The following is a 15,138-nucleotide window of genomic DNA, read 5'->3' as shown; positions in this document are numbered from 1 at the left end:
ACTGCACAGTTATATTCAACCATTAGAAAGTTGTGTTGCTAATTTTCTTTTAACAGGAAACTTGAAATTCTGAGTTCATTATTTCAATCATCTGTATCTTGGCAAGAAAAAAAACTGCTTTATAGAAAGTAAGAACTTTCAAAAACTGAAAACGTTAAAGCAAATTAAGTTTCTCAGAAATTTGCTAATAGTTTTATTTTTTTAAAAAGGTGTGCAATTACCTTGAGGACAATGCTATACAATCTTGAGAGCATCATATGAAAGACGAATTGGGAAACTAATTGATTATTTCTAGTGGTATTCTGGTAAGATAAATCCTACTAGTGGAACCAAGAGAAACACCCACTAGGAAAGCTCTTCCTTCATTTTGCAGGTCAACACAAAATGGAAGGTATTAATAACTTAAAATGACCATCTTGAACGTTCCCCCAAATCATTCACCATGCTGAAAATGACTATGTAGTTAGAGGACTCATATTGTGAGAGTTATTTCTCATGAATAACAGTTACTAAAATAACTAATGAGTAGACTGCCCTGCCTTCACAAAAGAGGAAAACCTACGCCCCTCTGCATTGAAAAAATGGCAGTACATCAGTTTTACCACCTTAGATTGCTTATGTATATCTTTTGTATTTGAAAGTTGGGGCCCCAACCACATCACCCTCATGAACCAACTCTGGCCCCAATCCTCTAAATGTGCTAAACCACTATTCATTTGACTAGAATTAGCCATCTATGCCAAAAGGGCAGTTCTGCAAGCCCAGTTTGGTTGTAATCACTCTCAGTCTGCTCAGAACTGATGCCAGTTGGAAAGAGTCCACTGTGGTAAATGAGATAGCTTCTTCTGATGTGATTTGAAATTATTTTGAGCTTCTGAAACACAAGTAAATGGATGGGGTCCTATGTAGTTTGAATGCTACCATCTTACAGACTCAATCCATTCCCATTCTAGGCGTTTCTGGGGAAATTGTCTATCCTTTGTTAGAGAAGGGACTAATATCACCAGCTCTAAAGATGACAATACTATGCTGTGTATTGAAGAAGCCCTCTCCTGACCTGTCTGCACTTGACAACTTTCCTCCAACATGGGATTCCTCAGGGCTCAATGCTTTTCCCATGTTATTTAATGTCTACATTTAACCACCAAGGAAGATTATCCATCAGTTCAGGGTAAGGTATAATCAGTGTGCTGACACTTACATATAGCTACCCTGGGCTGGGCTGGATAAGCTATAGAAAACTTGAAGTGGTGTCTGGAGGCTGTGAAGATCTAGATGAAGTGAAACAAGCTCATACTAAATCCTACCAGGCTGGAGCTATCCATTAATTCATATCCATTAATAAACAACAGGGCAATGCCATGCCATCATTCTTAGTAGTTACTGTCAGTGGGCTCATGCTGCCTTTTAAAGGAGTTGGTTGGTACTTGAGGATCCTCCTAGAGCCCTGGTTATTACCTTTAAAGCCCTATCAGGCACAGCACTAGGATACATCAGGCAATGCCTTGTCAGGATATAATGTGCCTGCCTGGTCTGGACTTCTAGAAAGCGTCTGTTAAAGGTCTCCCTCCTTGAGTGGTTCATGGACCAGGCAACAAATCTTCTCAGAGGTGGCCCCACTTTTTGGAGTATGCTTCTCTTGTAAGTATGGATAGCCCTACCTTGCTTGTATTTCACAAACATGTTGAAAGCTTCTTGTTCATGCCTGCTTTTGGCCCTTAGTTTTTCTTGGCACCTTGTTATGTGTTAACTGTTTTCTTTGATTTTTATATTGTAGGTTTGATCTTGTTACCCACCCAGAGTACATTCTGAGTGGGATATAAATGGAGAAAACAAACCACCTTTACTGCAGCAGATGTGGTATTCAACAATATGTACACAAAAGTAATAATCAGAAAAAAAACAGGAACCATTCCTTTCATTTATAAGTTTGATTTTTCCCTTTTCTCCATTTAAGGGGCTTTTGCCTCCTTGTATTTATGTGCACTTATCTTCTAAGAATGCCCAAAGTATTGTACTTTGCAGATTACAGTTATGAAAACTGGCTAGGCAAGGAGTGCTACTTTAAAAATCTAGCATTTACTTCATGAAAGAAGTCAGTTAAACACTTTATTATAGTGGAGGGGAGGAGATGGATAATGATCCAGCTGCAATCAGTAAAATATTCAATATATATATTTAATTTCTGAACAAGCTATTTTAAAACAGGTATTAAATGACAGAGCCTGAACTTCAGTAAATATCTATTTAAATGATTTTCATTGAAAGACGCCAATTTATCCATGAATACTTCATCTTTTTAACACAAAAGCCCATTTTAAGTTGTAAAAACACACACTACTATCTAACGTTTGTCTATTTGGTACGAATGGACAGCTCTCAATTTTCAACAAAATGGTTTCTGCTCTGTGCTTTTAATGTCCCTTCTATACTCTACTAATAAACACAAATTCTTGTGTACAATTTTAAAATGCTACTAAATCCAAGTGATCTTACTTGTCCAATTGGTGAAAACACCACAAAAATAAGCAGCAAAACACTACAAAAATCTCAGATTCTGTATATAACCACTTTCTGTGCTCTTTAAAAAGGTAATAAAGTCAAAGTTATAAATGTAGACATGATGGCTCCTTGTGGAGAAGGAAAGTAAAAGAAAGTTTGTTTTCTGATTTAGAAAGTTCAGTTTGCACTGATTTCCCATTGTGGGGCTATTAAAATAAGAGATCTATGACACATAATACAGAATCCTCTATCAATGTCATACAGTACAGTATGACTTTGGTCAAGCCCAGAAGATGTACATACTGTACAGAAATTAACACAGTACAGATTGCAGGAAGTAATTAAGGGCTATGTAGGACTAGTATTGACAAGTCTGAGCATTTATGATGGAGCAATTGTACATTAACTCCTCTCATATCACTAATAATCTGATCTTACAATCAAACAGTTCAAATCTCACCCACAAATTCAAACACAGTGGACTACACATAAAAGAGCCTCATGCTGTCCACTTTTTGCCCTTCAGCTACAAAATAAATTAGAGATATATTATCTCTAATTTAAACTGTACAGTAGTACATCACAATAACCACCAGCACACGATTGTTCTCATGCCACTATCAGATTTCACAAAGGGACTGATTTCTAGTACAATTTTGTAGTTCAGTGATATGACCATAGGCTTTCTATAACAGTTCTTAACATCCTGTATGTCTCTCATGAACACCAAAATGTAGGTAACGCTGAAGGTAGTAAGCCATCACAGGCCAGTTCAATTTCTTTTCAGGGAGATTACTGTGTTGCAATCTTGTATTTCAAGAGCATTCACTGTCTACTTGCTGGAATGTCATGTTGCAAAGTTGGTTATATGTGACTGGCTCTAATTTGTAAGCAGACAGGTCTGATTCACATATAACACTGAATTATAATATGATCAATTTTGGTTTAGAGTGATATGCAAATCCATCCTTAAAAAAAGGAAATGCATTTTTTTTTCTTTGCTACAAACCACAATTCAAAAATATAGGTTGTTGTTCATTATTTTAAACACAGCTTTGCCTGAAGCTGTTATTTATTTTATATAAACCCTGGTTTATTTTTGGTTTGTTTTTGAATTTTCCCCAGTTTTTTTTCTGGGTACTGGCAGAAAAGATGGTAAAAGCCAGGATTGGCTGAATAAACTACAATTACTTTCCTCACTTGAAAGACTCTAGTTTGTTGTAGGTTTGTTCAACAAACCATGGCTAAAACAAATCATGGCTTATGGAGAAGGCTTTATACATATTTTGGGTTTCATAGTTCCCTGGTCACTATGATCACCGCAGGTACCAGGTGGCTAGTGTTGCCAACTGCCAGAGCCAGTTTCTTCAGAGTTTGACATGGGAAAGTCATAATGTTTGGATTAAAGAGCTATTTCTGAACAGGTCCCACTGCTCTATAAGTCTTACACCTGGCTTCTCTTTGCAAATTCACATGTCACATTTAAATGCCACCACCTTTTTGCTTTCAGCTGTAGAAGTTCAAATATCTAAACAGATATATCTTAGGAAATATAGACATTACCACAGCTGTGATTCAGAAAAAGCTAACTCATGCATTACTTTGTCAGAACAAGTTCAATCTCATGACTAATGATTTGAAAGTTAGATTTCAATAAAGACAAATCAAACTGTCTAAAAGAAACTCTCTGTCAGCCCCACTCACCTCACAGGGTGGTTGTTGTGGAGAAAACAGGAGGAGGAAGGAGTATCAGATATGTTCCCCACCTTGAGTTATTTATAAAAATAATAAAGGCGGAATTTAAAAAATCTAAAAAAAAAGTTGTTTATGCAAGCCACCTTATAGAGAAGAAATTATCTTTTTTTAGATCATAGTCCACTCCTATCAGTTAGGAATCATCTAATTATTCCTTGCATTCTTCCTCTACTATTAAAAACTAAGACTCTCTAATAAATACTGGCCCTGTAGTTATTTTCATTTCATGGATTATTCAAATTAAAGCTGAAGTATTGTAAAATATTTTCCAAATATTTGGAGTTAGGGTTACTCATGCCCACATACAATTACTGTATTCATCAACTGATAAAAACCATAATATGTTTGGTTTCTGACTTATGCAGTGGGTGAAAGGGACGAAAAATACACTGATTTCTTTGAGGGTAGTAATCCATGGCTGAAATAATGTTTTCCTGCTAGCTTCTGACTGCAGCTGTGGTTTCAAACAATATGCAAAGAGGGGTTCATGGTTTGCTTGTGGTTCCCTAGTTTATTTTATTTATTTTTATGTCCTGCCCAATGAAAATCACCAGTGCAGAGAGGTGCATGGCAAAAGCAGTTAAAAAAGGAGAGAAAAGCTAGGGATTGGCCAATAAGCCATGAATATATATTGCTTGACTTCGCAAGGGATTTCGCAACTTTATTTGTTTATTTATCAAATTTTGTCACCGCCCATCTCCCTCAAAAGAGGGACTCTGGCCGGTTTACTGTAAAGCTAAAACGAGATTAAAATAAAATAAAAAGAAGACATATTAAGTAAAAATATAAATATAAAATAGCATCCAGGATGGCAATATTAAAAGTTCTGATTTAAATTCATAATGTGTGATGCAACACTTCTTTCTGAGAAAGAAGAAGGTTGAATTATTTGAATAAAAATAACTGAACATGAATAAACTTCGCTCCGATAATTGAAGTAAACAGCATGAGACCCAAAGTGACTGTTAAACAGACTTGCAAACGTATATGACAGTTTCTCCAACTCATGATAAATGGCTTGGAGAAATAGTTACATTCTTTTTTGTTAAACAGTCTCACTCATTTATGTTTTAGACCACATTACCACAGTAGGAAGAAAGTGACATCTTTATGTGCACCACACAAAATCAAAGTAATCTTCACTAAATTATGTCAGACTGCTTAAAGACCTAGGCATTTAAGGAAAACCTGCAAAAACCGGCTGAGTTTGTGGTTTGCACTTTTCTTGATTATGACTCAAAGCAAAGAGATCAAAGGAAAAGGGAGAAAAAATAAGACCATATATAGCATCCTCTAAGCTACCTGGTGAAATTGCTCTGGAAAAATGAAGACTGACTTATTTAATAAAGCCACACAGTAAACAAAGGTGTGATGCCGCCAGGTGAAGGTACTTCTCAAAAGTCACACCAATCTATTTTTTGGGCCCAAATGTGCAAGAAGGAAGAGTCTTCCAAATCAATATTCATGCCACTCATATTTACTAAACAATATTATATTGAGAGAAATACAATTAGCAAGATCAGTCTTTTGTAGCCATAGAAGTCATAGTCATCCCTGAGATAGAGACTCTGTAAGGGCTTATTTGTTGTTACCTGAAAGAAGCCACTCTCTTTATTTACAGCTAGGGAAAAATTAAATTAAAAGCCATTTCAAACATAACATATTCAGTCACTACATTTTTATCACTCTAAAAATGCAAAAAAGATTCAATTAAGATAGAGAACACATGCTCAAAGTTTACAGCACGTTACAGGATACAAAATGTCATCATATGTGAAGTATTATATTAAGTTATCCTTCTCAGTAGCCAAAGTCACCCTTCTATAATATTCTATTGTTGATTCAGTTATAACAGTTAAACTCTTAACAGAACAGCAGACACCCAAATATTTCTGTTAAAAGAAGATAACTATACTATCGTAACCTAAACTATGAAGGTTTCACTGACTGCTAGCTCAGCTGCAACTTAGTTTATCCTCATTAAAAGGTAACTTTCCTCTGAGTCAGGCTCAACTGCTGTTGACCCCATGGCCACATTCATTTTGTTTTTGTGAGAACAAAATGGAAGTGGTTTGCCATTGCTTCTTCTGAAACTTTTTTTCAACTTCATAATCTAATCTACAACTTCCTGGATTTTCTGGCTGTCTCCAGAGGCATATGGGGGGGGGGGGGCAGGGGGGGAGTAGTTAATATGGTGGATGCAACTGAAACCCTTATCCCTTTTTAGTGCACTGGACTCACATTTTAAAAAGGCTAGGCCTTGGATTGTGCAGTTGTATACATCATCTTGACCCCTCCCTGAGGAATGCCTGTCTCCCAACCAGCACTAATCTGAACTGACCCTGCTTAGCTTCTCAAGTGCAACCAATGTCAGCAGATGTTGCTACCTGCAGTGCTTTTATGACATTTAAAACATTCCTGCTGGGAAGCAAGATGCATGGTACTTTAAGAAACATAAAATTAGTAACACCTTACACCAAGAAGTACACATACTGTATCATGGCATAAAGACAAGGAAAGATCAGAGAAAGATGAAATGAAAGGCCAAGAATAAAATGAAACACTTTTGCTTTGTTTGGGGGAGGGGGATACAACCTGAATGGTAAAGATTCGGGGCAGGGGACACATACGCGTAAGTGATACCACAAAACTGATCTGGATAAATAAAAGTTCCTAACATATGCAAAAAGCGCCTCGTGTGGTGCACAGTGGTAGGCAGCAGTATTGCAACCAAAGCTCTCCCCATGACCCAAGTTCGATCCCAGAGGAAGCTGGACTCTCAGGTAGCCGGCTCAGGTCAATTCAGCCTTCCATCCTTCCGAGGTCGGTGAAATGAGGACCCAGCTTGCTGGGGAAGGTGATGACTGGGGAAGGCAATGGCAAACCACCCCACTCTAGTCTGCCAAGAAAACATTGCGAAAGCAGTGTCCCCTCAAAGGGTCAGACATGACTCGGAGCTTGCCCAGGGGACCTTTCACCTTTTTCAACATATGCAATACTAAGGGAGATTGGATGAATTCAACAAGATATCCTTGAGCAGCTCAGGAGAATAAAACTGGAGTGAAAGAAAACAGTTCATTAGGAATTAAACACCATCTTTTCTTTCCTTGCTGAAAACTATAATGCTTTTTCCTTATATAGTATTTTATATTCTCACTGCTCACCACAATTGCACTAGGTAATAAAAAGTCTGGGAGTATACAACTGGGTGGGAAGATAGCCATGGTAATTACCTCCCAAGGAGCTTTGCTTTATTACTCACTTCTGGCAAATGTATAGTATGTTTATCCAGTAAGTAAAGTAGCCCAAAGAGCAGCCTTGTTCCCAGAGTTGGTACCTGAAGTTCCAACTCACATATTATACAACCTAAACCAAGTATTTTGGAATTAAGCAGACATCTTTGAGAGCAATACAATTATTGTGACCCAAGATTTCCCTCATACAACTCAGCCTAAAACACTAAGCCAAAGAACAGCCCACAGATGCCAGGGACAAATCTAAAATAGTCTGAGGGACCAATATTAAGAACTCTTAAAAATGCTAATTACAGTAATGTGATTCCACCCTATCCTGCTATTTCTGTCCCTCCAGATAAATTGCAAACTATCAAATTATCTTCAGCAATTTCAATGAAAAATGGAAGAAACATGCTTTGAGTTGTGTTGAGCTTCCCAGATTTCAAAGAACACACAAAGAGAAAATTTTGGTCATAATCAAGTATTTTCTTATGTCATTCATTATCAGTCATATGGCTAGCTAGGAATGATGGGACTTGAATCTTGAGGTCAGGAAGTAGGGAAAGGTTGGTGTTTTACTCCAACATTTACTGATCAGAAAAAAAAAAACTTTCTACCATGTAGATGTGCACTCCAGTTGCATCAAATTGTCAACACACAGGAACTCTTAGAAGAGTTATATTTTACCCATGTTTTATGTCTCTCCATTTTTCAACAGTGATCTGAGCAGAGAGAAACAAATATAGGCCCTCACAGAGAAAGGAATAGTAGACACTTGAATGAAAACACCATCCATGGAAAATCAATTCACATTATGTGGAATTTGCAATATTGCATATATAACCAATGTGTATATGTGGGTTTGTCTTTTTTTCGTTAAAAAAAGTAGTTGAAGACTCTCCTGGATTGGTACATTAGCCATAAAAATTAATGCAGTTATGATATCCTGCCTCAATTCTAGCAGTCTGATAACATGACACAAGGTCTATGTAATAAATATTTCTCCAGTATATCAAGTCTTGCAGCCCTACTATTCTCCCTGACCAACACAGATTGTTTTTTTAATGTTATAATAGGTCTAAGAAGATTTTGCTTATATGTTACTTTTCGTTTGCATTTCAAAACAAGGTCATTTCCTGCTTCTGTGCTACGTATGTTGACCTCTAGAGCTTCAACAGGCACTGTTTGGTTAATAGCACAAACCAACATATAATTGATTGTGTGTTGGGAATGGATCCCAGCCAGAAAGATATGCTATTTAATCAAGCAAGAAGTGATTCTTACCAGCAAGCTGTCTGAAATGGTTAAGGCTCATAATCAACACCACTCAGTGTTTTGTAGGCAATGGGCAATACGATTGGAGTTGCCCTTATTTTTTTCTGTATTAGATATTACAAAGGTCATTAGTTGCAAGCAACAGGTTTAACAACAATATTTAGTCATCATTTATAAATGAGGTAGATATTTCTATTCATCATGGCTGAGGCCCAGACATTTTGTGGTAGGCTGTATAAAATGGCACTGTTTTGCAGAGTTGGCTCAACTTCAGTTGCTGGAACAATCCTCTCTGGGATGGGGATTGATGTGTAAAAGTGGGATGCCCTGCCTCAGTGCCTCTAGTCAAGAGCATTAAGATGGGTTACTTAACTTTGCCCATCTACAGTATTTCACTGGAAAAGTTTTCTGTGCCTGGGCAAGGGCAAAAGACCACTGAAGATCAACAGAAAGCCACTTTGATGTGGTGTGGCAGCTCTGATGCAGTGCTCAGAAGCAAAGTGCGGCTTTGTAGAACCACATTGATGAAGCATGTCACTGAAGCTCTGATCAAAGCACAGCCTCCCTTTGAGTCTTCAAACATGGCATCATTATGATTTTTAAAATGTATTCATTTAGGGCTTCTCAAAGCCTATATTTCTAGGGGTATTTATTCAATTGTAGCAAACCTTGACTCATTTTGGAAAGAGGGGAGGGAAGACTCTTCCAATCCTTCATTTACTGATTTATTCATTACTGAATCATACTGTTCCATTCTGATCCAAACGTAGCTTAATCTCTGCAGGAAGACAGTTTTAGAAACAAAAATACCCATTGTACCTCTGAGTAGTAAAAACGCTACCACCAAAATGATCACATTCCAAAGGGCTACTTAGCCCCAAATTCTTTTTACTCAGTACTTAAATACACAGATCTGTGTTGACAACACTGTATGTGGAAAACACACTCTAAGTACCTTCATGTGGTGAGCTGACTTTCATGCCATCCCGTAAGCTATCTTTACCATCTGAACATATACAAGAATAGGCAGAAGATGTTTGCCTTGAAAGAGAGCAGAGTACAGATCTAGGTACCTGTTTTCATGCCATAATACAGAAACACTAAGGAAAAAAATCTGACAGGAGAAATAAATGTTGAAAGAGAGCTTGCACACTATTCATTTAAAGAAAATGTTTCCCCTTGCCTCATTCAGTGTGTTGAAGGCTTTTACTTTGTATTTATTTATTTAACAACATTTTTGACTGCCTCATTCAAAAAGATTGGGCGGTACACAAGATGAAAATCCTCATGAATAAGATTGATAATAAATGATCAACAATATTATACTTAATTGGGGGAACTTCCTTCTCTTTGAGTGTTTTCCAAATATTTTCTAGCTTTTGAACCTCTACCAAAACAGTAGCAACCAATTGTTTTCCTACACACCTCCTTTATAAAAGGGATGGAACATCATACCACCAAGAGTAATATATGTGACCAATTATTATAGTTGTAATTCCAAACATTCTGCAAGTTGCTGGATTGGATAAAAGCTGTTTTAGAATATACTTAACATTCCTCAGAGTTGCATACTGCAGGGAACAGCAGGGAACAGGAGACAAGTGCATACTGGGTAACCTGTCTGCCATTATCAATCTTGTTATAAAGCTCCAGATATGTATAGAGCCATTTAATCTTTTAGGAAATGATTTCTACATATAAAATGAATAATTCTTGCATTTGGGAATCAAATAATTTCTTTCTTGATCAGGATGGGACATTACTCTTTTGAATGTAATATACAGTTTAACTCTTGAAGCTATCTTAGCCAGAATCAGATTATATTTTAGCCCAGTATGCGTAGCATGACACACAATTTGGATTATGTAGCTCAGCTATAAGAACCAGCAAATAGATGGCCTAAAATAGGCAGAAAGTTGAATAAAGGTCCTCCTGAAGCAAGCATTAACCAAATTCTACCAGGTCACTTTATAACTAGATCTGATGACATCCGGATTACTGAATTTAACTCCAGTGTTTATAAACTGCTATTTTCACATAGATAAGCAAGTAGCAGTTATTTTAAAACATATACCTTGCAGACAAATTGATTCTACAAGAGGCGTTTTGGATAAATGGGACATTAAGTCCCAAAAGTCTGAAAACTAAAATACTTAAGAAATATACATATAAGATCAGTATCCCTATAACAATCTATACATATATTATTCAACATCTATAGGCTGCAGAGAATCTGGAGTGTATTTTTAGAGTTCATGGAAGGCATGGTGATACATATACCACATTTACATCTCATACAAGAATATCTTATATAAATTATCAGCCCTTTGTTCAGTAGACTTGGACACAGAAAATAGGTATTAAGATAGTGATCAGTTTAAACTTTTTGATGGCCACAAAGTGGCCTGAGAGAATGAGCTGGCCCAGGTGGGAGAACCTTAAATTATAAAGCAATGTACATATAGATCCTCAGAACAAAAGCCACAATAGAACATAAAAACTAAATTGGATCAAACCAAGTGACTATCTAGTTAAGCATTTTGTTCCCACAGTGGGCAACCAGATGCCAAGGGAAAGCCCATAAGCAGAATGCTTATGTTCCCCAGCAACTGCTTCCTACAGCATGTGGATCAAGCAGAGATTATAGAGATATTTACTGCGGATGATTTAGGGCAGGGTTTCTCAAACTTGGCAACTTTAAGATGTGTGGACTTCAACTCCCAGAATTTCCCAGCCATGCTAGGGAATTGCTGGCTGGGTGCAGAGTTGGCTGGGAAATTGGCTGAAGTCCACAGATCTTAAAGTTGCCAAGTTTGAGAAACAAGGCTTTAGGGAATTCTTGCAGTGAGCAGGCTATAGCTTTTGATGTCCCAAATCTGTTATTCTACATAGCTATCTTGCCTAGAAGCCTCTGATAGTTTTAAATATACTTTTTCTTTTAAGACAAGGATATCCAAGCTGATGTCATCATTACATTTTGGGGGAGTGGATCTATAGCTACACAGCCAAATGACTTTCTCTTATCTGTCCTGAATCTTCCCACAATACTTCACTGGATGACCCAACTCTGGTTTCCGCTTTATGAGAAAAGGAGTTTTATTCCATGCATATTTCTTATATATTGTAATTGTGACAGGTTTTATTCCCAAACTGACTTGGAACACCAGGATATCTGACTGTATTTACATTTATTAAGACATGATTTTTAATTATGGTTTGTTGATAAAAATACATTGAATGGGCTCAAAAAGAAAACCATGTAATTGATTGCTTTAAAAAAATAATTCAGAAAACTACAACTACTGTACAATAGCTAGTTCTCATACTCTGTTAAATCATAATGGGTAATTTCACCTATCACATCAAGCCAACAAGATAAAACAAGCAAATCATGATGGGGCTTCTTTTTAGGTGTTTAACATTAATAGCTATTTTGACATTCACATTAATGTCTAACATTGCATGTTTCTCTCTCCAAGGTCCCCTGGCTGAGGACACATTTTTATAGCACCCACTCTGTGATCCTTTAGCCAAAGCAAATGATCTACCACCCTGTGCAATCTAGAGAACAAAGTGGCACCTTGTGAAGGATAAAAACACTCAATGCTTCTTTGTCAATCTGTTAAAATACTTATATGAATACCAGTTGGCAACCTCCAAATGGCAGAGCAGAAATTTTGCAGTTATTGAGAAAAGTGATATAATCCAAGATAGTCTGACAGCCCAAGATGGCACAGGCTGGGTTCACACATCACACTATACCAGTGTTTCTTAAACTTGCTAAGGTTGAGAAACTCTGCACTAATCCATAGATTATTCAACTACAGTTTATTAATAATAATTGACTGGGTTCACATACTGTACTAAGGTATGAACCATGGCTTTCAAATCACACTAGCTGGGTTCAAATAAATTAAGACGAACACAAGCAAACCGCAAGAACATAATTCAGGGTTAGCCACCCTACTCTCAGGCAGCTTTTAGTAAAGCCAGTGAACGCAGTCCCGCCGCCCACCCAGCTTTATATCAGAAAACCACGCAGGCCTCTCCCTTTTCCTCTTTGCACACCACCACCTCTCCCTTTTGCGGAATAACTAGTCCTTTCCAGGTAACTCTGAAACACTCCCCCAGCGCCCCACGAAGGAAGAGCAGGGCAAGAAGAGGGCAGGCATCGACTCGCCGATCGCTTCCAGCGTCCCAGGCAGTTCTGAACTCGCTCGGCTTGTACAGCCTCTCTTTTTATCCAGCGCATCACAAAGGAGCCATTAGCGCAAATTTGGAGGCAAATTCGCCTCAGTGCGTGAACGCCTCCTTTGTAATCCGATGTAAAACGGCACCGTATAATGAAAATGATCGTTAAGCGCTCTGGGAGCAGATCTAGAGGCACAAGAACCGCCTCGGGTAATGTGGGAGCTGCACAAGGAGGGACCGTGGGAAGCTACCTTGAGTGCTTTGATACAACTAAACTGTTAAAGAACGTGAAGGGGAATGACGGAACTTTAAATCCAGCCGAAATGCAAGAGTCTTCCTGCGCTCCTCGCGTTCCGTTCCTTTCTTGCGGGCGGCTTAGCGAGCCGAAATTAACCCTTGCAGCGCACACGCGAACGCGCACCCAACAAGCGGGCGAAGCGCTCTTTCGCCAGTCCAGATGCTCAGAGAAGCTTCCTAACAGCGCAAGAAATCGGGATTTCAACTGGTCAGGAATCCTCTACAGCTAATTTGTAACAAGCCCTCAGATTAGCAGAGAAAATCCGTGCATTAAGGCCGCTAATTACAAGCAGGTTTCGTAACATATATTCCGAAATATGCAAGTAAAGATTAAACAAGAAAGAAAGAAGTATGAGAGCTATAGGAATTAATTTCCCACTAACTAGCCCCGAACTGCTGCTGTCATGCCACTGCGAACGTCTCTGCTTCTGAAGCGGTTTAACTCTCGGAACCCTTGCAGACCTGCAGGGTTACGCATTAAACTCGACGGCAGACCGACAAGCACCTTGCAATGGACTAGCCCTTCAACACCTATGGAATTTCTCCAGAGTGAAGTGACCCGTTTTTCTCTTCACTGGTCGCTGTTCTATTAAAACACTGCACTGGGCAGTGTTTCTAAGCCCTCCCTCCCCCTGTCATCAAATCTTATCAACCGTATCCTAGCCGCCTACAGTCTCAGTTCGCTTGCAGTGTTCTCAGGCCATTGCCACCGGCAAGTTTGTCTTTGGGGGACTCGGCCCATGCCCACTGCAGCGCAGGCTTGGGAGCGCTGGCGTGCCAGCGGCGCGCCGACCAACTCGGCTCTTCTCCTTCGGACGGGGAAGCGAGCACTTACTTCTCATCCACATGCAGGCTGGGCGAACACTTGATCGCGAGCCATGTTTTCCAGTGGACGTGGCGGGCTTTGTAAACCTGCCCGAAGCCCCCGGAGCCAATCTTCTCCCAGTTCACGAACTCGCTGGACTCAAAGGTTTTCAGCAGCCCCATGGCCCACGAGGAGCGACCCTCCGTTTCCATGGGGCCCTCGAAGTACTCCCCAGCGTGGCGGCGTGACTCTCTCCTCAGGCACCGAACCCACTGCCCGCCTCACTTCTCGCCACTGTCTCTTTTCTCCAGGTGACTCAAGGTGTATTCACGCACCCAGCTCTGACATCACTTCCGGGTTTCACTGCTCGCCGCTCCGTCGGCAGCATAATCTGAGGAGACCCAGGAGATAAGGTGGCTGTTGTAACAAGACAGCTGTTGCTCAATCGCCTGCTGGAATAAAAGGCAGCTTTTCCATTGAAATGCGGGGGTGGCAGTGTAGGATTACTTCATAACGTCTTTTAGAGAAAATGGCTTTTTATCTGAAGAAAAAAAGCTGATGTGAACTGAATGAACGAAGAATCTCTTTCAATTAAATATTGGTTTCCAGTGTAAAAACAACAGCTTTTTTTACTACAGCATTATTCAAGGAGATCTGTGTATTTTGACGGGTATTGATGAAAAATGGGAAGAAATTCAACATTTGAATTTCAGCCCAGCTTCTGTTTGATGGGCTGTCTAATCTCCCCTTGAACATAAAGTGAATTTTCTAGTAATTGGTCCCATCCTCCAAGTGATCTTAATGTTAGGACTTTTCCTCTTAACATTCAGTCAGGGTCTGACTTTTAAATCCAATATTTCACGTACTTATGAGCATTCTGTGTATGTATCTGTAGATCACTTCAGGAATATAAGAGGGCTATCATATCATACTCTGCCTTCTCAAGTTAAACATGCCCAATTACTTTGATCTCTCTTCATAGGACTTAATTTCTTTTTCCTGGTCATCTCCACTGTCCTTCTCTGTATCTGTCCCAGCTTCTCTGAATCTTAAAATGTGGTACCCAAATTGGACAAA

The 15,138-nt window shown here is 38.9% G+C and overlaps 1 protein-coding gene across 1 annotated transcript in view; it reads right to left on the bottom strand.

Annotated features, from left to right (window-relative positions):
• The window catches only part of RIPK4 (receptor interacting serine/threonine kinase 4), a 30,166-nt gene extending 15,784 nt beyond the window's left edge, over positions 1 to 14,382 (bottom strand). Inside the window, exon 1 of the mRNA XM_063305331.1 lies at positions 14,092 to 14,382. Within this exon, the coding sequence (XP_063161401.1) occupies positions 14,092 to 14,273 (182 nt within the window). The 5' untranslated portion in view covers positions 14,274 to 14,382. The remainder of the gene's footprint in view (positions 1 to 14,091) is intronic.
• Between the last annotated feature and the right edge of the window lie 756 nt (positions 14,383 to 15,138).

Source organism: Candoia aspera, chromosome 5 (genome assembly GCF_035149785.1).
Source record: "Candoia aspera isolate rCanAsp1 chromosome 5, rCanAsp1.hap2, whole genome shotgun sequence".
Taxonomy (NCBI): Eukaryota; Metazoa; Chordata; class Lepidosauria; order Squamata; family Boidae; genus Candoia; species Candoia aspera.
Note: the sequence above shows the minus strand (reverse complement) of the source record. Positions and strands in the feature narration are given on the sequence as shown.